Source organism: Pezoporus flaviventris, unplaced genomic scaffold (assembly GCF_033815535.1).
Source record: "Pezoporus flaviventris isolate CSIRO_AGI_PZ_B2104156 unplaced genomic scaffold, CSIRO_AGI_Pfla_v1 ptg000078l, whole genome shotgun sequence".
Lineage (NCBI taxonomy): Eukaryota > Metazoa > Chordata > Aves > Psittaciformes > Psittacidae > Pezoporus > Pezoporus flaviventris.
The window spans coordinates 11,780,654-11,805,459 of NW_026892626.1; the positions used below are offsets into that span (position 1 = coordinate 11,780,654).

Here is a 24,806-nt window from a genome sequence, read left to right on the forward strand (position 1 = left end):
TTGTAGAGGGGGATAAAGTTCCTGTGGTGCACATAAAGAATTTGTTGGTGAAGACAGTCTGGGTTATTCCTGCTTCAAGGCAAACCCACTCATGGGATTGCTTTTGCTCAGGTGCCTGGATGTACTTGGTGGGTAATGTGGGAACATGGGGAAGTCCAGTGTGTACCTCAAAGGGGTTTAATCTGGGGGGAAAACAGTCAATGAACTCATATGACGTTGCCTGCTATACAACGCTTCTATAGCCCATCAGCCAGATGCCCATCTCTACCACTGTGGGCTTTGAAAAGAAGATACGTGCTGTCGTGAACGTCAGTGGAGAATAAAGTCATAAGAAAGCCAAAAGCAGCAATAGAACCGTCCTCAGGTCAGCATCGACTGACCTTGACTTCCCTCCGAACATCATCCCAACAAAGAATGAACTTTGATGAAACCAGACAAGCTCAGCAGTGACCAGATGAGTTCAGCGGTGTCGTCAACAGGCAACAACCCATCCCAACACACTGTCTCTCCTGCCCTGAGAGGCTGTTGCAAGAGATGGAGCCTGACATCGTGGACTGAGTGAATTCAGCAAACTTTATAGGGATGGTCCATGGACTAAGGAATGGTATCTCTGTGTGTGTGTGTAAATATATGAGACAAAAAGCAATGGTATAGTGAAAAAAAAAGGGATCTGAGCATGACCTAAATGTCATGGATATTCCATGGGTGGATACTGTCATGGGTTCAGCTGTGCAGTGCTGTTTTCCACTTTAGTCTAACAGTGCTGTAACACACCGATATTTTAGTTGTTCCTAAGTAATGCTTATGCTGATCAAGGACTTTCCAGTTTCATGCTCTGCCAGTGAGGAGGGGCATGGGAAACCAGGAGGAAGCAGGGAAAGGACACCTGACCCGAACTAGCCAAAGGGATATGCCATACCACAGCATGTTATGCCTAGTATATGAACTGGGGAGAGATACCTGGAAGGCCCAGATAGCTGCTGAGGTCTGGCTGGGTATCGGTTGGTGGGTGCTGAGCAATTGTATTGAGCATGACTTTGTGCTTATTGGTTTGTTCTTTCGTCTCCCCTTTTAGTTGTATATTCCCTCCCGTGTTACTTCCCTCATAATTATTACTATTGGTGGTAGCAGTAGTGGGTTTGTATTGTACCTTAGTTACTGGACTGTTCTTATCTCAACCTGTGGGATTTACATTCTCTTGATACTCCTCACCATCCCTCTGGGAGCAGGGTGGAAGAAAGGGGAGAGTGAGCGAGTGGCTGCGTGGCTCTGAATTACTGGCTGGGCTTAAACCATGACAAGCAGTCAATGCTGAAACTCCTTTTATACACCTATGACAGGGTTATTCATCAAAGACAAGACACCAAATCAGGGAGCCAGAGGACAAAAGAGGAAGAAAAAGCCAGATACATGAACAGTGTGTGGTTTCTTTGTCATGTTACTTTATGTAACTTCACAGAACTGTTGCCATAGGAACATTATGCAGGGTACACTTATAGATTGGCTTTATGGGGTTTTCCATGTACCAAAATATTTCTTCAAGTATTTACTGAAACATTAACCTTTCTCCTTTGGATTTTGATTTAGTGTCACACACAGTAAAAAGCTACTGATGAGCTCCCAGCTTGCTGCCTGGTGGTGGAAGCTTTTAACACCAAAGGAGAAAGAAAGCCTTCTGCATTCTTGTTTAGGCAGATGAAATCCCAAGTTACTGATCTTCTCTGGGTCACAGCGACAGCATCATCTCCCCTACCACTGAAAGGAAGATCTAATTTCTTGAGCATCAAATACACTCTGAAAGCTGTCAGTTCACATGACATATTGCATGTTAAATAACTCCAGTAAAACTCAAGTAAAAATCCATTTTAACTTTGCTGTATTTATATACTATATAAATTTTACATGCTATATATTTACAGTGGGGCAAGTGCTTTTTATCTTTAAAAAAACAAAGATCAAACTTTAGACATCTCTGAACAACACAGCTTGTATAAACCAGACAGATTATTCAGATGAACTGTATTTAATACAGGTTCCCCACTCATCTCCTGATGCAGGACCAGTGAATAAGTGCATCACAGTTTGATAGCATTTAATAACAAAAATTAAAATCACAGTATGAATTTGTCTTTAGCTAGCCACTTTAGAGAGACAAAACCAGACAACTGAGACTTCAGACAAGTGACAGTATATTAAGAAAATGTAATAAAAACATACGGAAGAGTATTACAAATCATCTTGAGAAATACATTCAAAACTGCATATCTGTTGTTTCACAATGCTGAGAACCAGATGATTTTCTTCCAGATCTTGAATATAACTCGTATATGAAGTACATTAGATCCTAGTGTCCGACAGAACAGGAAAGAAAATGAAGCTCTTGCAAAAAAATTCTACTTGAGAAATATTAAATAAGTCTTTAAATTAAATATACAGACTGTCAGTTGCAATTTTTGTAATCCCTGGTTGCTCTTGCACCAGGTGTCTAACTTGGAGTAACATTACATGAATAACATAAAGTCAACCTGAGCCTGTAATAAGCAGCATTTGAGATGGTCTATTCCAGGGCCTTATCTCACACGTGTGAGAACATAATGTGGTAGTTTACAATGTTCAGCAGTTGTAAAAAGTTTCCACCCTTTTGGATTATCTTAAAAAACAAAGTCTCAAGTTAAAAACTAAAAAAAAGTCTTTCATGGTAAAATTCTGTACAGAAATGTTAAGCACCACTTATGATTGGATTTTGTCTTGATGGTAAATGTTTCAATAATAAATTCTAAGTTTTGATGGTCAATATTGGTAATGTCGAGTTCCATGTAAAGAGTCATCGTTTTTGAAGGTAAAGGGTTGATGATGTTGAAGGTAAAAAGTCGGGACTGAGGGTGAGAAGTAGTTGATTTTGTTGGTAGGATTAGGTTGGGTATTGAAGGATTCCATCAGTGAGCTTTGCATCTGAAAGACAAAAGAAAGCAATGTCACTCCCTGTCATGATGTTCAATGTCAAACCCTGTCACAAGCCCTTTCCATCCTTATTAATTTACTGGGGAGTCCTGGTGAAAAGGCACAACCTAACAATTCCTTCTCAGCTGTTGTCTGTCCCTAGCCTGTTTGAGAGGTTCCAGGCTCTTTAAAAACACACTGCTGTGGTGGCCTTTTTTGAGAGAGATTCCATTATCCAGAAATTCCTACTTGGGACCCATTTATTTAATATTTTTAAAGACGGACCTTCCACAAGAGGAAGTCTGTTAACATCTATGGACTTGAGGAAATACTGAAATTCTGCTTTTCACTGCCCTCCTCATATTCCACTTGTGTTGCAAGCAGTGGATCAAAGTGGGGTTCTATCACTGTGTTTATCGGTTAACATCTCTTACACCTACACAGATAGCGCACTAATCGTAATGCCCCTGACCTGTGTAGTGGGGTGCAAGGCATTTAATTTCTTCCTATACTTTTGACTGGTTTAGAAATAACCAGAGTTGGCCACCTGCTGGCAGGAGCATTCACTAAAGCCAAAACAGTCCTAGAGTAGATGAATTGTTTCCGATTGCAAAACAGCTCTCCCTCAGCCCACTTCTCTGTATTTTTAAGCCTATGCTAACGAAAAACAACCAGAAGGAAATAAACCAGTGGCAGGCATTTAACATACTCTCCAGGTCTTAAGTTGCAAGCTTCCTCTGGGAGGTTAACAACTGCGTTTAGGAGAAGACTGAGCTATATCTGGAAGCATAGTTCAGTATTATCATCAACTGACGTTCATCTGAATAAGCAGTCAGCTCCGTATCTATGTGGTGAAACAGCTGAACATAGTATTTTATTTAAATCAATTACCCTGGAAGTCTTTTTGGGGAAGATGGTGCTTTACTACAATATTACTAGACCGGAAGTCTCATGTCATCATCTACCACTTGCACTACTGTATAAAAGCATTTAAGGGTTGTTCCAACTGTAACAAGTGTCTTTGTGAGTAAAAAGGAGTCCTGCAAACACCCTGTGGCTTTTTACCGTTCACATACTTACTGGATGGGATGAAGCCGTATTTCTTGTTGTCACCTGCCCCAGAAGGCTTCCTGTCCTTGTATGTTTTTTCACTGCCCTGGCCTCTGTATTGCTCACATAAATAGTTGCCTGAAAAAATGGGCACTCTCTTCTTCTCCTGCGTCGTCTTCTCGAGACGAGAATCTAAATATTCTGAGAAGTCTTTCAGTTTCCTGATATGTTTCTTCTTTTTCTTCTTTTTCTTCCGTTTGCGATTGTCATTGTCAATGCGGAACACAAGGCCATCCAAATCCTGAAGTCTGAGGGAAACATGCAGGTTAAAAATAGGAAAACGGATGCAGCATTTGATGCATGTGTGGAATGTTACTTATTTTATCACAGGTGATGGCTTGCTGTGTGTCAGTTATTTTGTAGTAATTTCTGCACATCTGACTTTAGATGCAACAAACATTAGCCTTCAGACTGAATGACAGTAAGTCTTGGTTTGTACACAAATCCTTACAGGGGCTAATTGTGGAATATGTGGAATTAAAAATATATAATTGTTGCAACCTAATCAGGAACAGTGCGCAGATGTGGTTCTGTCCTGGGTTCAGCACACTGGGTTTAAACCACAAGAGGTTCTTAACTTTCTGCTCGAGATCTAGCGTTCTAACGCTATTCAGCAACATCCTTCCTATGTTTGCTTGACCAACCTAATGACCAGCCTAATGACCAACCTGTAGTCAGATTATCCTACAAAAATCACTTATAAACAATGGGAAAAAGGCAGGCATGGGAAACATTCAGAAAAGAGTTAGGAAAAGAATGGCGGATTATGCTGGAATTCCTGCTTACTTGTAATCCTTCTCTCGATATTTATCTTTGGACTTCTTTTTCTTCTTGACCTTCTTATCTTTTTTCATTCTTTGGTCATCTATCTTGCGGCGTTTCTTTTCCACTTCAGCTTCGCTTCCTTCTGCGTCGCCATATTTCTTCTTGCCAAGCCTCAGTTTCTCATTTTCCCAGAAAGAGTTGTCAAATTGTGCATGAGCTGAGGCAGGTGGAGGTGCGTGCCCTTCCCGAGAGTGTTTTTCAGACTGCTGAGGTACTGAACAGTGACGGAAGTTCTCTCTGTGGCTACTCAAGTGATGGGCTCCTTCCTCTCTGGAGTGAGTGTTGTGAGCCCATCTGCTCTTGCAGTGATAATCCCTATGTGATTTGTAGAATTGACTCAATTTGTCAAAGGCTTTATCAAAATGAGACGACTTCCTCTCTCTACCATCTCCTGTTCCATGAACAGAGTAATAATCCTTGTAATATCTGCATTTTTCCCATCTCCGTAATTCATCTTGGTAGTATCTTTCCCTGTTCCAAGTCCTCTCTCCTTTGGAATGGTAATACCTATTCCTGTCTTGTTCCGTTCTTTCTCTGCTGCGGGATTTATAACGAGAGTATTTTCCTGAGCTTTTGCCATTATTTGGACTGTTTCTTTCATTATAGGAAGGTCTGTACTTGCCTTTATTGCAATAATCCTGCTTATGATGATATTGCTTATTTGTTTCCATGCTGCGAGAGCGCCTCCTTTTGTAGGAACGATCATCCGCTTTGCTCCTGCTTTGCTTCTGGTCTTTACTGTCAGAGTATTGTCTCTTCTTTCGGTAGTGCTCTTTGTCAGTTTTTTTGGAGTCATGTATCTTCTCCTCGTATTTTTGCCTATTATCCTCTTCGCATTTTTTATTATTCACCCCCTCATTTTGTCTGGAGAATTGACTCTCCAGAACTTTATCCAGCTTTGTAATAGAAGAGTCATTAACAGGTGGTACCTCTACGTAGTTATTAGAAATGTCCTTTGTATCTTGGCATTTATCTGTAACACCTAGACATGCAAGTTTTTTAGGACTACATTCAATGTCAGACTTCACAGAGGAAGTTTGCCATAATTTCTCTTCACTCTCGGGAGACCCTTTCATATACGAAGGATCTCCTTTTGCAAAGAGTACAGGTTCGTTTGGTCTTCCTGGTTTGTCTTTGTCTCTACTTTCTTCAGACTCACAATGCCCAAGGTATTCATCTTCAGTATCCAAGGATTTTTTCCTGACCTTGTGCTGACCGTTGATACTGGGATGTACATTATCAGCATTTGTTATAACACTTTCAGCAACGTCTTCGGTAGCAATGGTTTCAGTGGTTTCAGAGTCTGATACAGTAAAAGTACTTTCAATCTCACAGCCAAGGTCGGAAAGAGGCATCCTGGATTGTTCATAGACAAACACTGTTTCCGTCACTACGGTTTCCATAAGATGATCACCCTCAGACTTCTGAGGTGCAGGGACACTGCACAAAACAAAAACACATTTTTCACTTGAAAAAGTTCCCCTAAAAGATAAATGTTAGGAGCAAAAATCCCTTGAAGTAAAAGATTTGGTGGCTACTGGTAAACTCTGTATGTTTCTAAACTCCCTTACACAGTTTGAAAACTGTAGCTTTCTAAAGGGACTCTGTAAGGCAGTCCCTTTAGAAACCGACTCTTACACATTCAGCAGTGCCCAGAGAAGATGGAGAAGATGTTTTTCTTCTCTTGAGCTTGCAAGTAGTACATTAAAACCCACACCAAACACATTTGTCTCCCTCTGCTCACTGCTCTGCATCGTATCAGTAGCCAAAACCACTACCTTCGCTCTCCCCAAACTAGAAAAAAGTCAACTCATTCATTTCCCTCTCTCCACAAAATGGGAGGGCACGAGGTGGGAATTTACATTGGAAAAGAAATCCAATTTTAAAAAAAAGTAAAATTATCCTATGAAGAAACAGAACCATTCTGGGAGGCATCTGCTTTAATTAATATCAGAATAACACATGTTCAGTGCTGACGTCTGCAACCCTACACGTACAGTGTGGAATTTGCTGTACTGTGTAAAGCTTTCTATTAAATAGTACTAGTTGATGGGTAAAACAATGATAAACTTGTATGAAATCTTGTTTTCATCAGAGTGTACTCAATTTACCTTGTTTTCTCTGACAACCTGTTCAGGTGGCTGTAGGCCAGGGATTCTAAGATTATTTCTTGAGGAATCGGCGACTCAGCTACAGGTATCTACAATTAAAACGCAGACGTTAACAGACAAAAAAAATACTACCTATAGAAGAAAACTGTTTTCAAAATTTCCTCATTAGTTATTAAACAAGATCACTTTGCCTTACATGCACCATTGCTATTTCACACATCACCCCTTCCCCCCCAGTATATTTATGAAACTTATGAAGTACTATCTCAGGTGAAATTTTCTGAAGTTGACATGTTCTCACATGCCAGTTCAGCTCTGCAAATTCTAATGCGACAACAGCACAAAGTGTTAACGATGAAGTTTAAATTTGTGCTGTCTGTTTTCACAGTGTTTCACATGACTTAGGAACATTTTAATGCTCTTGAATAGTAAACACACCATAGGTGAGGAGTTCTAGATGGAACAAACAACTCACTGGTTCAAGCAATCCATTTGTTTTGGCAAGGAATATCTCAGAAGGTTTAGCATGTTGGACTTGGCAAGTAAAATCATCAAGTTTCAGTCCATTTTGTTTAGATCCATTATCTAAACTAATAGCCTCATTTAGTGAATCGTTTTTTGGCAGCACATGATGGGATCTCTCTTCTTCAGCACTCTCACAGAAAGAACGGGAATTCTGCAATGTGCCGACTACCTTCCCTATTACAATTCCGTTGGAAGATATGTTGCAATTCATTTTAAACACGCCATTCGACGCCTTAGATTTTCCTGAAGACTCTGGACTGGAAGCGACTGTAGCATCAGACCCGAGCGTAGGACTTCCATTCACTGCTGGCTCTACAAACATTTCATCAGGAACTTCCTGTTTGGAAATGTTAGCAGTAACTGCCACTGTAGATGCATTTGAGGTAGACTCTGCTCTGAGAGAATTTGTAATTGTGGAGGAAGGAACAGCCTTGCTGAGATCCTCATTCTCCAAAGCGCTGGTAAGACAGTCAGGTTGTGACACAGTCTGACACTCAGGCAATTTGTTACGAATACTGATAGTGATCTTCTGGGCTTTTGATGGATCCGTAGTTGAAGGCCTGGTAATTGCCCAGTTTTGAATGCAAGCTGTTGATGGAGCTGAAGATGGCCTTTTTATGGTGATACCAATAGGATTTGTATCCTCTTTTAGGGGTCCATTTCCATTTAAGCGACTTGAATTCTGTATTTAAAAAGAAAAGATTGCAAGATGAATATGTGCAATCACACCGCACTTATTAAAACATTAAATTCTCCTACTAAATATTTCTACAAATTGCCTCACCACCTAAGAAGAAAAACACGCCACTTCCAATATAAACCTAAGTCCAACAAGTGTGTTTCATTCCTGCTGCTTTTGGTTTACTGCATCTTGGTATCAAATGAGCCTCATTTTCTGAAACCAACTCAAAGAACTTAACATTCACTAAAGCGCTTCCCAAATATGTTTATTTTCCCCTTTAAACGTTCCCTGAAAACACTGCAATAATTGGTCTTGTACCCAGGACCAAGAAAAATCGTTTTCACTATCTCAGCTAAACTAACACTGAAAAAGAGTGATCTGTTGCATGATGGTTGTGAAGAAAGCTGCAGTGTGGGAGGGAAAATAAAATTCAGATGCTCTAAAACTACAAGCTCCCAAACCACATCAAAAGAAAGCAACATTATCAATTTGGTGCCATTATTTGCTCCCTGCAAATTACCTTAATCATATGAGGAGGAAGCCGTGGTCCCATAAATCCAGCCTGCTTACTATTAGGCCCCCGCTGACCAAGGAATGAACGGGGATAAGAAGTTGCTGGTAAGTAAAAACCACGTTCTCCAAGTGTCAGATCGTAGCGCCTTGGAAAAAAAACAGTGATATCACTTTAGAGTTTTTCTTTCAATCTATTCTTGGATTAAAACCCCATCTATAATTTTATAAGAACAGATGATGTGACACAGAAGCCACATACAAAGGACTCAACCAAGACTACAAACTAAAAAAGACAGACAATGGTCTCCCTACAATGACTATTCTTGTCAGAGCAACAACTCACCCTTACTATGGTGTTATTTCTCCTCTTCTAAATTACCCCGCTACATAGAGCGGATACAGAGCAATGTACACAAGCACACCAGTTTAAGGCCAAGCAATGAAAGACAGTAAATGACAGTGGTAAGTTCAGGTTAGACAGAACTGAATTACAGAAACAGTAAACTTTTCCTAGGACAGAAAGAAAAACACTTGGAAAAAAAGAAAAGTATCAGTAACAGGAAAGTAAATATATTCTGAACAGATTCAGTAGTCGGTATTACCTGATATAAAAAAGTAAATAAGCTTGCTGATTGAGAACCGTTTTGATATCAGAACGCTCCACTATGGCATCATTCATTCGATACCAAAATCCATTGCCGGCCTGCAAACAAAAGACAGTGGCGTCTTCAGACAAAATGCATGATGTCCAAATGACATCACAGGCGGAACACTACAGCACGAAACGTACCAAACAAATCAAACGGAACACATCATTCAACCTTTCTCCATCAAAATGGTGGTTGCCGGTAACATTGATTTTCTTTGTTTATTTTACCCTGTTAGAAATCAAGCTGATACCCACCTTTATGAAGCAGATATAGTGTCCTGCATTGCAGTTGAAACCAGAATGAACAAGAACTGCATATAAAGCGTAGATGAGTGGTTCTCCCATTGATTGGGACATATACGCTCGAAGATCCAAATATTCAGGGTATTTCACATCCTAAACACAGAACAGGAAGATTCAAAAATTATCCTGAAACACTTCAAGGAACAGCCTAACAAAAACCCTTCTCAAAACACAGGCTAGGATCACACAAATATAGTCTTGATTCATTTAAAAATACCTATTCTCAGAAACAATATTTCATAGTTGGAGCTGCAGAGAACTGTTTTCTGCAGAATTAGCTCTAAGAGTGAGGTATACTCTTATGGTTACTGTAAGCCATAGTTGTTAGATTGACTTTTCTTAGACTATTGTTATTAGTCAATGGTTACAGCCTGCAAATATTAACAAGTTTTAAATGATATTTTCTTGGGGAAATCTCCCATTCCAAGAAGATAAAGCTGCTTTACAGCTGCAAATATACCTTGTTGATCTTGCCACCAGTAAAATTTGCAAATCTTTTCAGTGATATTGTAAGAACTTTGGAGGAGCGATGTATTGTGTACCTCTTGGAGGCAGGAACCATGTTTTTACACCTTAAAAATAAGCACAGACAAATGTTTAACAGCAAAATTCCTCACCCTCCCAAAACTCAAACAAGTTTTCATCTCTCGCACAGGCTTATGAACCCATATGCTGCACTTCACATTTGTTAATAGACAGAAGGTAACAGCATGTAAGCGGACAGCTCTACAAAACAAAGGGCTTACAACATAATCCTTTAACACAGAACACTAGGACCTTCAGCCAGCTGATGTTGCCTCCCACCCCAAATCGTCCTTAGCTCCGTGCTTCAGCTCACCACTACTTAGCAGACATCCCCTTTAACTTCTGGCCAGACGAATATTTCTGTGTGCAACCTCACACTGACGAAGGCTAATAAACCCCAGCGCAGGCAGCAGTAGGAATAAAAGTCTAATATGAGCTAATGGCCACAATTCTTCTATTTCCAAATATTCATGTGACACATTAAATGCCTTCTCTTGGACTCAGATGGAATTAGTAGGAATCTTACTTGCTACACTTATAGCTGTTTTCTCCGTCCAGTTGTTCAGGTTTCACAAATTGTTCTAGAGCCTTAGTGATAGACGTAACGGTCTGGATGAATAAGAAGGTAGAGCACTAAGTCACTGGAAATGCAAAATTTCAAACAATTCCTGGTATAACTACGAGAGAACCTTGCTAGTTCATCCTCAAGTGACCTACTGTCAACCGGCAACCACTGTGAAGGAGGCAGAAACCTCAGAGTACGCCGAGCATTTACCTCCTGTGGAAACGATGCTACTTTGAAATAAAAGATAAAGTTTGCAGTGCCACAGACACCATCTGTACTATGCTACGGCATCAATAATGAGAACAAGCAAACCCATCAGCCTAACGATGGATGTATAGATGCTGAAGCAGAATAATCGAGAAATGTGAGAATATAGGTGTTTGTGTAGATGTGATTACTGTTTTTACAGGTTAAACCCACTGCAAACATGGAGAGCATCTAGATGCATTCCACACAAGACCAAAGCCCAATCCACCCCCACTCAACACCAAGCTCTTTCCTTTTAGCAGTGTATATTTTTAAGTAAAATGCCTTCATTTGGAAAGCTTTACAGGTCTTCATACAGCTCGACCCATATTCACAAAACATCTTACCTTTATATCCAAAGTAATATCAAGGAATGGTTCATACGTATCAGAAACGGCTTTGCAGTTCAAGCATTTTACTGGAATCAAAATACAAATGCTTAACACTGACTGGACAAATTTAAAGTCTTCATACATATTATTTCAGTCAAAGCACAAAGTCCTTTACTACAGACAAACAGACACAGACCAGTTCAAAGGACAGGAAGATTTTGAACAAGTACCTCGGGATCTTAGGTATCCTCCAAATATTTGATAAATAAGTGTGGTGGCTTGAGAAGATATGTCCAACCTGGAAAGAAATGATAAATCAGACCTCGGATGATGCAAGGCTCAGATTTAACTCTTCAAACAGTTTTTACCAAGGACAGTCATTTTAATGTAGTATAGTAAAGAAAGGAGGAAAAGGGGCTAGAGAACATCTAAGGGTTAAATAATTTGTTTATGCTTACTTGGTGCTTCCATTCAAGCAAGCTTTCTGCAAAGCATCAACAGTGAAGGACAAGAATTCATGTGCATCCTCTTGACTGCCGTAATGGAAATGCTTTCCTATTCCTAATAAATAAGAAGGTGGTTATATTTATCTCCTAGAAAATGAAAGAAAACTCACGTTTCTAAAAGTATCAAAATCACTTCTATGCCTGAAATAGTGCTTTGAAAAGTTACCAAATGTATGAAAAGAAAACCATCTGAAATGACTTACTTTTAAGGCCATTGATAACAGATGTAGGTTTGATAGCATTGTTAGAGCAACACAGGACCTGGTTAATGTGAGCTTCCAATGTACACATCATACAGAAGCCTTTTTCATGACCTGAAGAGTGAAAGAAGCAACATTCTAGCCAAATATGCATTGCTACAAAAAACACAAACCTCAACCTTATGAATTAGTAGTTTTTAAGCTACAGGTACAATGTCCTCTCTTCATGTACATTCTCTTCTCCTAAGGTGTAAATATCCCACGAGTTTTGTGACATTTTATTATGCAATCCTGTACAGAATTTAAATGACGACTAAGTATGTATTAAAATGCATTTTCTGATGAACATTTTCAGTATTGCAATGACTTTTTTTTTTTTTTTTTGCAGACTGATATGAATGTGAACTCTACAGGCTGCAGAATGTATGACAAAACACTACTGACATTGATGAATCAGTGGTACCAAGAAGTGCAAGGGTGTGAAAAGCAGCCAATAAAGTATTCCCGGAGAAATGTGAGATTACAAAAGCATTCATAAGCCATGAAGCACTTTTGTATCAGTTCTTCCCTTCTGAAAATCTGTTTATTTAACCGGGTGAGGATGCCTGCCCAGAAGCATGAAGGAAATGCCTTGGGAGTTAATTTGCTGTATTTAGATGAAGTTCTTCTATCCGGCAGGAATAACTATTGAGAGTAACGTATAACTAAGGCTATTGTAGCAGGAAATGTAGTATTTCTTAGCATTAAAAAGATGCGACATCCTAATCAGCTATTTGTGGTGCTCAGTGAATCTCTTTTAATTTACCAAAGCTAACGGAACAATGTTCTTGTGTGTGATGATATTTCATTCCGAATGTTCTTTGTAAGAGGATTAAGAGGGAGTGAAACTGGCCCAAACTTTCCACTGTTCACAAGGCCAGTAAAACAAAGTGGCTTGTGAAAATATCAGGCAAGTAGGTACTACCCATGCGGGCAAAGAAAAAAACTCTCAACCTTTTTTTTTCCCTTTTACTATTGGGCTTTAAGTCCAGGGGTAGCTACTCAGACAGACTGGCGGCTCAGTGGCCTAAAGCAGCACCTGTTAGAGGTTGGCCGTGCTGAGGAAAAGCCCTCTGGGGACGACAAACTTCTCCCTTCCTCTTGCACTGAAACGCGTGCAGTTCTTCTGCTCCTGGTTTTCAGTGCTGCCCTTTGCAGCTGCAGGGGCCAGCCAGAGCCAGGCAGGTGGCTTCACTCAGCATCTGAACTGTGTGGCTGCTTCCATCAGCCACGGTGCCAGTGCAGTGCAGGCAGAGAAATGCACGGGAAACTTCAGCTCAGCCGGACTGACTTAAAACTGACACTATTCTGACAAAATAAGCTTTACGTTGCTTCACATTTTGAACCGGTTTAAACTGGTACAAAACAGAACCTCTGTCAACTGAGCAGCATTTATAGTGCTTTCTAGTGTTTGAAAACAATGCGTATTTTTAAGATGTAGTACATACCTATGTAGATATGCTGGCTGGAAAAGCTAGGTCTCTTGTAGACCAAATCCTACAAACTAAGACTTTTGGCTTACAAATTCCTTTTCTGTATTTTCTTGTAAAATGTTTCTAGCTACAGTTTGAATAGAAAATGTAAATGCTGCACAGATAGGGACTGATTGAAGTATTACTTGGTGTACACAAGTGATTTGCATGACATACTCTGTATCGATCATTGTTAAAAATGTGATGTTTGATGTAAATCCACTGCAATAGTAACGCTGTCATTTATCAGGAGGACCTGTTGCTTCAGCCTGGAGACTTTCTCTAAAATAAAGTGTGAAACTCTACTGTTGCATAGCTCCTCATTTACCAGGAATACATGGGAGGTGCGTGCTGATTTAGTTAAGATCTGATTTTGCAACTGCTCTTGTAAGTAAAAGGCCTCTTTGCCTACCTTTAAGCACACTGATTTAAATTGACAGGTTGAATTTTTCAGAGAGAAAACTCCTCAGCTGCAAAATCGGTTGTTTTTGTAAGGCTGAACACTCATAGCTGTGTTGCTATGAATGTTACTCCATTAAGAGCTGCTTTCCCACCCTAAATTAAGGAGGGATTTTGCCCGTTGCCTTCCATGAGCTTCAGTCAAATATAAGGCAAGTGGGGGAACAACTCAGATCTCTTCTCCTCAAGTCGATTCATTAGACCAGACAGATTAGTCAGATGAACTGTATTTCACAGAGGTTCCCACTCACTGGTCTCCTGATGCAGGACCAGTGACTATGAAGTGCATCACAGTTTGACAGCATTTAATAATCAAAATTAAAATCACAGTATGAATTTGTCTTTAGCTAGCCACTTTAGGGAGACAAAACCAGACAACTGAGACTTCAGACAAGTGACGGTATATTAAGAAAATGGAATTAAAACAGATGGATTTTGCCTTGACGGTAAAAGTTTCAACAATAAATTCTAAGTTTCGATAGTATCGATAAAGTCCAGTTTGAAGACAAAGAGTCATAGTTTCTTTCGGCAAAGAGTCGTCGGTTTTGATGGTAAAGCCAGGTTTGATGGTAAACAGGTTTGATGATAAAGAGTCAGTTTTGATGGTAAAGCCAGATTCGATCGTAAGCAGGTTTGGTGGTAAAGCCACCTTCCATGGTAAACAGTCACGTTTGATGGTAAACAGTCACGTTTGATGGTAAACAATCAGGTTTGGTGGTAAAGAGTCAGTTTTGATGGCAAAGCAAGGTTCGATGGTAAACAGGTTTGATGGTAAAGAGTCATTCTTGATGGTAAACAGCCAGGTTCGATGGTAAACCATCAGGATTGATGGTAAAGACTCAGTTTTGATGGTAAGAAGTAGTTGGTTTTGTTGGTAGGTTTAGTTCAGGCACTGAAGGATTCCATCAGTGAGCTTTGCATCTGAAAGACAAAAGAAAGCAATGTCGCTCCCTGGCATGACATTCAGCATCAAACCCTGTCTCAGTGGTTTGGTTTCTGAACGAGAAGTCTCAAGCCTGCATGCAGCTCCGTCTGCCCTGTGATTACAGGATCCGACAGACTCGAGAAGGTGGCTAATCTAAGGTAACCTAATCAAGAACATTGCGCAGATGTGGTTCTGTCCTTCGTTCAGCAGGCTGGGATTAAACCACGACAGGTTCTTCGCTTTGTGCTCCAGATCTAGCATTCTAATGCTATTCAGCAACATCCCTCCTATGTTTGCTTGACCAACCTAATGACCAGCCCAATGACCAACCCGTAGTCAGATTATCCTATATAAATCACTTAGAAACAATGGGAAAAAGGCAGGCATGGGAAACATTCAGAAAAGAGTTAGGAAAAGAATGGCGGATTATGCTGGAATTCCTGCTTACTTGTAATCCTTCTCTTGGTATTTATCATCTATCTTGCGGCATTTCTTTTCCAGTTCACCTTCTCTTCCTTCTGCGTTGCCATATTTCCTCTTGCCAAGCCTCAGTTTCTCATTTTCCCAGAAAGAGTTGTCAAATTGTGCATGAGCTGAGGCAGGTGGAGGTGCGTGCCCTTCCCGAGAGTGTTTTTCAGACTGCTGCAGAGGTAGTGAACAATGACGGAAGTTTCCGCTGTGGCTGCTCAAGTGATGCCATCCTTCCTCTTTGCAGTGAGTGTTGTGAGCCCATCTGCTCTTGCAGTGATAATGCCTACGTGATTTGTAGAACTGACTCAATTTATGAAAGGCTTTATCAAAATGAAAGGACTTCCTCTCTCTACCATCTCCTTTTCTATGGACAGAGTCATAAGTCTTGTAATATCTGCATTTTTCCCAACTCCGTGCTTCGACGGTATGTTTCCATGCTCCAGGTTCTCTCTCCTTTGGAACGATAATACTGATTCCTGTCTTGTTCCGTTCTTTCTCTGCTTCGGGATCTGTAACGAGAGTATTTTCCTCAGATTTTGCCATTATTTGGACTGTTTCTTTCATTATAGGAAGGTCTGTACTTGCCTTCATTGCAATAGTCCTGCTTAGCATGATATTGCTGATTTGTTTCCATTCTGTGAGAGCACCTCCTTTTGCAGGAACAATCATCCACTTTGCTCCTGCTTTGCTTCTCCTCGTCAATGTCAGAGTATTGTCTCTTCTTTCGGCAGTGCTCTTTGTCAGTTTTTTTGGAGTCGTGTATCTTCTCCTCGTATTTTTGCCTGTTATCCTCTTCGCATTTTTTATTATTCAACCCCTCATTTTGTCTAGAGAATTGACTCTCCAGAACTTTATCCAGCTTTGTAAGAGAAGAGTCATTAACAGGCGGTACTTCTGCGTAGTTATTATTTTCCGTCACTACGGTTTCCATCAGACGATCACCCTCAGACCTTTGAGGTGCAGGGACACTGCACAAAACAAAAACACATTTTTCATTTGAAAAAGTTCACCTAAAAGATAAATGTTAGGAGCAAAAATCCCTTGAAGTAAAAGGTTTGGTGGCTACTGGTAAACTCTGTATGTTTCTAAACTCCCTTACACAGTTTGGAAACTGTAGCTTTCTAAAGGGACTCTGTAAGGCATCAGCAGCCAAAACCACTACCTTCGCTCTCCCCAAACTAGAAAAAAGTCAACTCATTCATTTCCCTTCTCTCCACAAAATGGGAGGGCACAAGGTGGGAATTTACAGTGGAAAAGAAATCCAATTGTAAAAAAAAGTAAAATTATCCTATGAAGAAACAGAACCATTCTGGGAGGCATCTGCTTTCATTAATATCAGAATAACACATGTTCAGTGCTGATGTCTGCAACCCTACACATACAGTGTGGAAAGCTTTCTATTAAATAGTACTAGTAGATGGGTAAAACAATGATAAACTTGTATGAAATCTTGTTTTCATCAGAGTGTACTCAATTTACCTTGTTTTCTCTGACAACCTGTTCAGGTGGCTGTAGGCCAGGGATTCTAAGACTATTTCTTGAGGAATCGGTGACTCAGCTACAGGTACCTACAATTAAAACGCAGACGTTAACAGACAAAAAAAATACTACCTTTAGAAGAAAACTGTTTTCAAAATTTCCTCATTAGTCATTAAACAAGATCACTTTGCCTTACATGCACCATTGCTATCTCACACATCACCCCTTCCCCCCCAGTATATTTATGAAACTTATGAAGTACTATCTCAGGTGAAATTTTCTGAAGTTGACATGTTCTCACATGCCAGTTCAGCTCTGCAAATTCTAATGCGACAATAGCACAAAGCGTTAACGATGAAGTTTAAATTTGTGCTGTTTTCACATGACTTAGGAACATTTTAATGCTCCTGAATACTAAACACACCATAGGTGAGGAGTTCTAGATGGAACAAACAACTCACTGGTTCAAGCAATCCATTTGTTTTAGCAAAGAATATCTCAGAAGGTTTAGCAGGTTGGACTTGGGAAGTAAAATCATCAAGTTTCAGTCCATTTTGTTTAGATCCATTATCTAAACTAATAGCACAATTTAGTGAATCATTTTTTGGCAGCACATGATGGGATCTCTCTTCTTCAGCACTCTCACAGAAAGAACGGGAATTCTGCAATGTGCCGACTACCTTCAGTATTACAGTTCCGTTGGAAGATACGTTGTAATTCATTTTAAACACGCCATTCGACGCCTCAGATTTTCCTGAAGACTCTGGACTGGAAGCGACTGTAGCATCAGACCCGAGTGTAGAACTTCCATTCACTGCTGGCTCTACAAACATTTCATCAGGAACTTCCTGTTTGGAAATGTTAGCAGCAACTGCCACTGTAGATGCATTTGAGGTAGACTCTGCTCTGAGAGAATTTGCAATTGTGGAGGAAGGAACAGCCTTGCTGAGATCCTCATTCTCCAGAGCACTGGTAAGACAGTCAGGTTGTGACACAGTCTGACACTCAGGCAATATTTTACGAATACTGATAGTGATCTTCTGGGCTTTTGATGGATCCGTAGTTGAAGGCCTGGTAATTGCCCAGTTTTGAATGCAAGCTGTTGATGGAGCTGAAGATGGCCTTTTTATGGTGATACCAACAGGATTTGTATCCTCTTCTAGGGGTCCATTTCCATTTAAACGACTTGAATTCTGTATTTAAAAAGAAAAGATTGCAAGATGAATATGTGCAATCACACCGCACTTATTAAAACATTAAATTCTCCTACTAAATATTTCTACAAATTGCCTCACCACCTAAGAAGAAAAACACGCCACTTCCAATATAAACCTAAGTCCAACAAGTGTGTTTCATTCCTGCTGCTTTTGGTTTACTGCATCTTGGTATCAAATGAGCCTCATTTTCTGAAACCCACTCAAACAACTTAACATTGACTAAAGCTCTTCCCAAATATGTTTATTTTCCCCTTTAAACGTTCCCTGAAAACACTGCTATAATTGCTCTGGTACTCAGGACCAAGAAAAATCGTTTTCACTGTCTCAGCTGAAGTAACACTGGGGGAGTGATATTTAATTATTATTATTACTACTACTATTCTTCTTATCGTCATCATCATCATCAAGAATTAACAGACTCCTCCAAGTGTCTCAAAAGCGTAGCTCTCAGTGCTTTAGAAAGCGCTTTGAGTTGGAAGTATAATGAAGTAGCATGGCTGCACAATTTGGGACTAGCTACTGTTTGAATAATTCTGGCTGTTGCATGATGGTTGTGAAGAAAGCTGCAGTGTGGGAGGGAAAACAATTCATCAGATGCTCTAAAACAACAAGCTACCCCCCCCCCCCCATCAAAAGAAAACAACATTATCAATTTGGTGCCATTATTTGCTCCCTGCAAATTACCTTAATCATACGAGGAGGAAGCCGTGCTCCCATAAATCCAGCCTGCTTACTATTAGGCCCGTGCTGACCAAGGAATGAACGGGGATAAGAAGTTGCTGGTAAGCAAAAACCACGTTCTCCAACTGTCAAATCGTGGCGCCTTGGGAAAAAAACAGTGATATCACTTTAGAGTTTTTCTTTCAACCTATTCTTGGATTAAAACCCCATATGTAATTTTATAAGAACAGATGACGTGACACAGAAGCCACATACAAAAGACTCAACCGAGACTACAAACTAAAAAAACAGACAATGGTCTCCCTACAATGACTATTCTTGTCAGAGCAACATCTCACCCTTACGCCATCTACGGTGTTATTTCTCCTCTTCTAAATTACCCCGCTACGTAGAGCGGATACAGAGCAATGTACACAAGCACACCAGTTTAAGGCCAAGCAATGAAAGACAGTAAATGACAGCGGTAAGTTCAGGTTAGACAGAACTGAATTACAGAAACAGTAAACTTTTCCTAGGACAGAAAGAAAAACACTTGGAAAAAAAAGAAAAGTATCAGTAACAGGAAAGTAAATATATTCTGAACAGATTCAGTAGTCGGTATTACCTGATATAAAAAAGTAAATAAGCTTGCTGATTGAGAACCGTTTTGATATCGGAACGCTCCACTATGGCATCATTCATTCGATACCAAAATCCATTGCCGGCCTGCAAACAAAAGACAGTGGCATCTTCAGACAAAACGCATGATGTCCAAATGACATCACAGGCGGAACACTACAGCACGAAACGTACCAAACAAATCAAACGGAACACATCATTCAACCTTTCTCCATCAAAATGGTGGTTGCCGGTAACATTGATTTTCTTTGTTTATTTTACCCTGTTAGAGATCAAGCTGATACCCACCTTTATGAAGCAGATATAGTGTCCAGCATTGCAGCTGAAACCAGAATGAACAAGAACTGCATATAAAGAATACATGAGTGGGTCTCCCCTTGACTGGGACATATATGCTCGAAGGTCCAAATATTCAGGGTATTCCACATCCTAAACACAAAACAGGAAGATTCAAAAATTACCCCAAAACACTTCATGGAACAGCCTGACAAAAACCCTTCTCAAAACACAGGCTAGGATCACATAAATATGGTCTTGATTCATTTAAAAATACCTATTCTCAGAAACAATATTTCGTAATTGAAGCTGCAGAGAACTGTTTTCTGCAGAATTAACTCTAAGAGTGAGGTATACTCTTATGGTTACCGTAAGCCATAGTTGTTAGATTGACTTTTCTTGGACTATTGTTATTACACTTACAGCCTGCAAACATTAACAGCTTTTAAACCGTAGAATCATAGAATAGTTAGGGTTGGAAAGGACCTTAAGATCATCTAGTTCCAACCCCCCTGCCGTGGGCAGAGACACCTCCCACTAAACCATGCCACCCAAGGCTCTGCCCAACCTGACCTTGAACACCGTCAGGGATGGAGCATTCACAGCTTCCCTGCGCAACCCATTCCAATGCCTCACCAGCCTAACAGTAAAGAATTTCTTCCTTATATCCAATCTAAACTTCCCCCGTTTAAAATGATATTTTCTTGGGGAAATCTCCCATTCCGAGAAGATAAAGCTGCTTTACAGCTGCAAATATACCTTGTTGATCTTGCCACCAGTAAAATCTGCAAATCTTTTCAGCGATACGATGAGAACTTTGGAGGAGCGATGTATCGTGCACCTCTTGGAGGCAGGAGCCATGTTTTCGCACCTTAAAAACAAGCACAGACAAATGTTTAACAGCAAATTCTTCCCCCTCCCAAAACTCAAACAAGTTTTCATCTCTCGCACAGGCTTATGAACCCATATGCTGCACTTCACGTTTGTTAATAGACAGAAGGTAACAGCATGTAAGCGGACAGCTCTACAAAACAAAGGACTTAGAACATTATCCTTTCACACGGAACACTAGGACCTTCAGCCAGCTGATGTTGCCTCCCACCCCAAATCGTTGTCCTTAGCTCCGTGCTTCAGCTCACCACTACTTAGCAGACATCCCCTTTAACTTCTGGCCAGACGAATATTTCTGTGTGCAACCTCACACTGATAAAGGCTAATAAACCCCAGCGCAGGCAGCAGTAGGAATAAAAGTCTAATATGAGCTAATGGCCACAATTCTTCTATTTCCAAATATTCATGTGACACATTAAACGCCTTCTCTTGGACTCAGATGGAATTAGTAGGAATCTTACTTGCTACACTTATAGCTGTTTTCTCCGTCCAGTTGTTCAGGTGTCACAAATTGTTTCAGAGCCGCGGTGAGAGACGTAACGGTCTGGATGAATAAGAAGGTAGAGCACTAGGTCACTGGAAATGCAAAATTTCAGACACTTCCTGGTATAACTACGAGAGAACCTTGCTAGTTCATCCTCAAGTGACCTACTGTCAACCGGCAACCACTGTGAAGGAGGCAGAAACCTCAGAGTACGCTGAGCATTTACCTCCTGTGGAAATGATGCTACTTTGAAATAAAAAGATAAAGTTTGCAGTGCCACAGACACCATCTGTCCTATGCTACGGCATCAATAATGAGAGCAAGCAAACCCATCAGCCTAACGATATAGATGCTGAAGCAGAATAACAGAGAAGTGTGAGGGTATAGGTGTTTGTGTAGATGTAATTACTGTTTTTACAGGTTAAACCCACTGCAAACATGGAGAGCATCTAGATGCATTCCACACAAGACCAAAGCCCAATCCACTCCCACCCAACACCAAGCTCTTTCCTTTTAGCAGTGTATATTTTTAAATAAAATGCCTTTATCTGGAAAGCTCTACAGGTCCTTATGCAGCTCGAGCCGTATTCACAAAACACCTTACCTCTATATCCAAAGTAATACTGAGGAATGGCTCGTGCCTGTCCGAAACGGCTTTGCAGTTCAAGCATTTTACTGGAATCAGAATACAAATGCTTAACACTGACTGGACAAATTTAGAGTCTTCATACATTTTACTTTAGTCAAAGCACAAAGTCCTTTACTACAGACAAACAGACACACACCAGTTCAAAGGACGGGAAGAATTGTAACAAGTACCTCGGGATCTTAGGTATCCTCCAAATATTTGATAAATAAGCGTAGTGGCTTGAGAAGATGTGTCCCATCTGGAAAGAAATGATAAATCAGGCCTCAGATGATACGAGGCTCAGAGTTAACTCTTCAAACAGTTTTTACCAAGGACAGTCATTTTAATGTAGTATAGTAAAGAAAGGAGTAAAAGGGGCTAGAGAACATCTAAGGGTTAAATAATTCGTTTATGCGTACGTGGTGCCTCCATTCAAGCAAGCTTTCTGCAAAGCATCAACAGTGAAGGACAAGAATTCATGTGCATCCTCTTGACTGCCGTAACAGAAATGTTCTCCTATACCTAATAAATAAGAAGGTGGTTATATTTATCTCCTAGAAAATGAAAGAAAACTCACGTTTCTAAAAGTATCAAAATCATTTCTATGCATCAGAGAGTGCTTTGAAGTTACCCAATATATCAAAAGAAAACCATCTGAAATGACTTACTTTTAAGGCCATTGATAACAGATATAGGTTTGATAGCACTATTAGAGAAACACAGGGCCTGGTTAATGTGAGCTTCCAATGTACACATCATACAGAAGCCTTTTTCGTGACCTGAAGAGTGAAAGAAGCAACACAGTCTAGTCAAATAAGCATTGCTACCAAAAAAAGAACAAAACCAAAAAACAATAGCCACGAAAAACACTACTGATATTGATGACACAGCGCTAAGAGAGAATGCGTGCGAATTTCAGCATATTGCTGTTAGGTGAGCTACATGACACAGAGCTAAGAATCCTCTGGGAGAAAGGAAAGGTTAAAGGAAGGTATGTGTAAGTATTTCTGCCCTCCTTTTTGCAACAGGGTTCTTAACTGGAAGCATTTTTATCTATGTCAAAAAAAAACACAGTTAAATTTCTAGGAATAAACACTAAGATGCCAAACCAAAAAGCATGCATGTACCTTTGTCAAAATAGACCTAGAAGGATATGAAAAGAGGCTCCTATGCCAAATCAGTTCAAGCATAGAATGGAAATGTGAAGAACACAAATTCAAAGGCTTAAAAAAATACAAACTTTTAACTAGAATAAAACCAGTCTAAATTTTAATACTGCCCCACACAAATTTCCATTTCAGGTCAGCAGAAATTAGCTCGTAGTGCTTTCTAGGGTGTGGGCTTTTTTAATGGGTCAATAGTGAACATGTCATTTATTGCAGTACTAGCACATGACGCTATCTAGGCTGCAGAGACGAAGACGCTACGATGCCAACATCCTACATTTTACCACCTTTCTACCAGCAGGAAACACAAATGCCAAATGTTCATCAAATGCCTTCCTTTACAACGTACTTCGCTATTCACACAAAGCAAGAAATGCTCTTTATTTGCAACTTTGCCATTGGGCATTAAATGAACAAATGCACTTTATATGCCATTCCGAGCTTCCTGTTAAATAAGCACGGAATCACAGAATCATTTATGTTGAAAAAGACCACGAAGATGGCATTCAAAGCCAGCTTCGACAGGTAAAACGGGAAAGCCACGCATTTTCTCCACAGAATCACTCTTGTTCTTTCACCTTTGCAGCCGCCCAACGTATTTATAATCATGTTAGAAAGTACTCACATGACTTGCTGTGTTCAAGAGACAGCATGTAATTGGCCAGAGGAGGTGTGTACGTCAAACACTGTAAAGTAGCATTAAGGTAACACGTATTGCCCAGATTCCACAGTCCAACTCCAACGTTCAGTGGCTGTTGCCAATCCATGCAGATTTTCTCAGGTGGAAAAAGAATTTTACGTGGTGGGGCAATTCCATCGTTAACAACTGCAAGAAAATCAGATTTCAAAAAATATTTAATGTTTCTCTTTGAAAAAGCATGTTTAAAAGGGAGCATTCTGCAGGAGGACCCAGAAGAACCAGGTCTGCTCCACAACGCAAAACAACATGATGAACAGATTGTAAGAACTAGGATGGAAAAGTAAGGGAGTAACCAGCGGAGCAGGTAACCCTACGGATACCAGACCTCTTCCTGAGCAGGGTTAGCATTCAAAGGCTTGTGAATAATGGAAGCCATAAACACAAAGGTAAAATGTACTTTTCTCTGCACAGCACAGAAGACCTGGCTAAGTCTGTGTATTATAAAAACCTCCTCAAACCCATTGTTGCAAGTAGGTTTTTAAAGATAAAACTACAGGTCTTCCAATACCAGTCCCTTCAGTTGCCTTAGGGGACTCACAAAATTGCAGCCTAGTGCTGAAGGCTTTAGTCATCATCTTGTATCAGTGCAACAAATGAGAACTGTGTTTTCTAACTTTTGGGTATTTTGTTCTGAAGAAAGGAGGGGAAGGACAGAAGACACACTAACTTTGCTCTTCCTGGCCAAAAGGCTTAGGTTTTTCAGAGGCTCTAGAATACACAGAACCTGTCGGTACTTTCTCTGCATCTTCCTCAGGTTGTGACAGGTTTTTAAATATTGAAGATATTCTCTTTAAAGTCATTGTTCGTATCTGTAACAGAGGTAAAAGTTCTGGTTGACTTAAGACTATCAAGAAGCATTCCAGAAGGAAATTCTGTCACTCAGTATCAAAGAGATAACTTGAAGAACTAAATAGCTGGTAAGAAATATGAAAAAAACAAAAACAAACGACAACAACCAAACTAAAAACCCCACTCACAAAACTGCGGTTAAGTGCGATTACACATTTGTCTCATGACAAAACAAACATTGGCAGCGGTGACTGTAAAACAATAACATACACAAAAACACCTACGTAGAAATAAGGAGCAATACAAAACTACTACTACTGTAGTAGACATGAAGACATGAAAGCACTTCTATGTCTCTAAATTGCAAACGACACTTCCACAATGCAACACTACCGTAAGATACCCAAACTAAACCAACAACAAAAAAGCAAAACCACCCCCCCCCAAAAAAAAAACACAAAACCAAAACCCAAACGTAT

General features: G+C 40.1%; 1 protein-coding gene across 1 annotated transcript; it reads right to left on the reverse strand.

Moving 5' to 3' along the window:
• Positions 1 to 1,859: 1,859 nt before the first annotated feature.
• Positions 1,860 to 23,992, reverse strand: LOC133279474 (ubiquitin carboxyl-terminal hydrolase 42-like). Its single transcript, XM_061473214.1, has 15 exons — positions 23,464 to 23,992; positions 12,036 to 12,146; positions 11,785 to 11,887; positions 11,557 to 11,624; positions 11,342 to 11,412; positions 10,710 to 10,792; positions 10,119 to 10,230; positions 9,611 to 9,751; positions 9,309 to 9,409; positions 8,714 to 8,852; positions 7,462 to 8,193; positions 6,987 to 7,075; positions 4,837 to 6,315; positions 4,006 to 4,298; positions 1,860 to 2,952 (listed from the first exon to the last, which is right to left on the reverse strand). The coding sequence occupies exons 1-15, from the start codon at positions 23,732 to 23,734 to the stop codon at positions 2,912 to 2,914; spliced, it is 3,834 nt and encodes a 1,277-aa protein (XP_061329198.1). The 5' UTR covers positions 23,735 to 23,992; the 3' UTR covers positions 1,860 to 2,911.
• Between the last annotated feature and the right edge of the window lie 814 nt (positions 23,993 to 24,806).

Excerpts from the sequence above, each read along its gene's own strand:
- LOC133279474 (XM_061473214.1), bottom strand. The coding sequence starts at position 23,734 with ATGCTCCCTTTTAAACATGCTTTTTCAAAGAGAAACATTAAATATTTT. Across the intron at positions 10,231-10,709 it reads AACAGCTATAAGTGTAGCAA|GTGTAAAAACATGGTTCCTG; the intron begins GTAAGATTCCTA and ends CTTATTTTTAAG. Across the intron at positions 4,299-4,836 it reads TATCGAGAGAAGGATTACAA|ACTTCAGGATTTGGATGGCC; the intron begins GTAAGCAGGAAT and ends TGTTTCCCTCAG.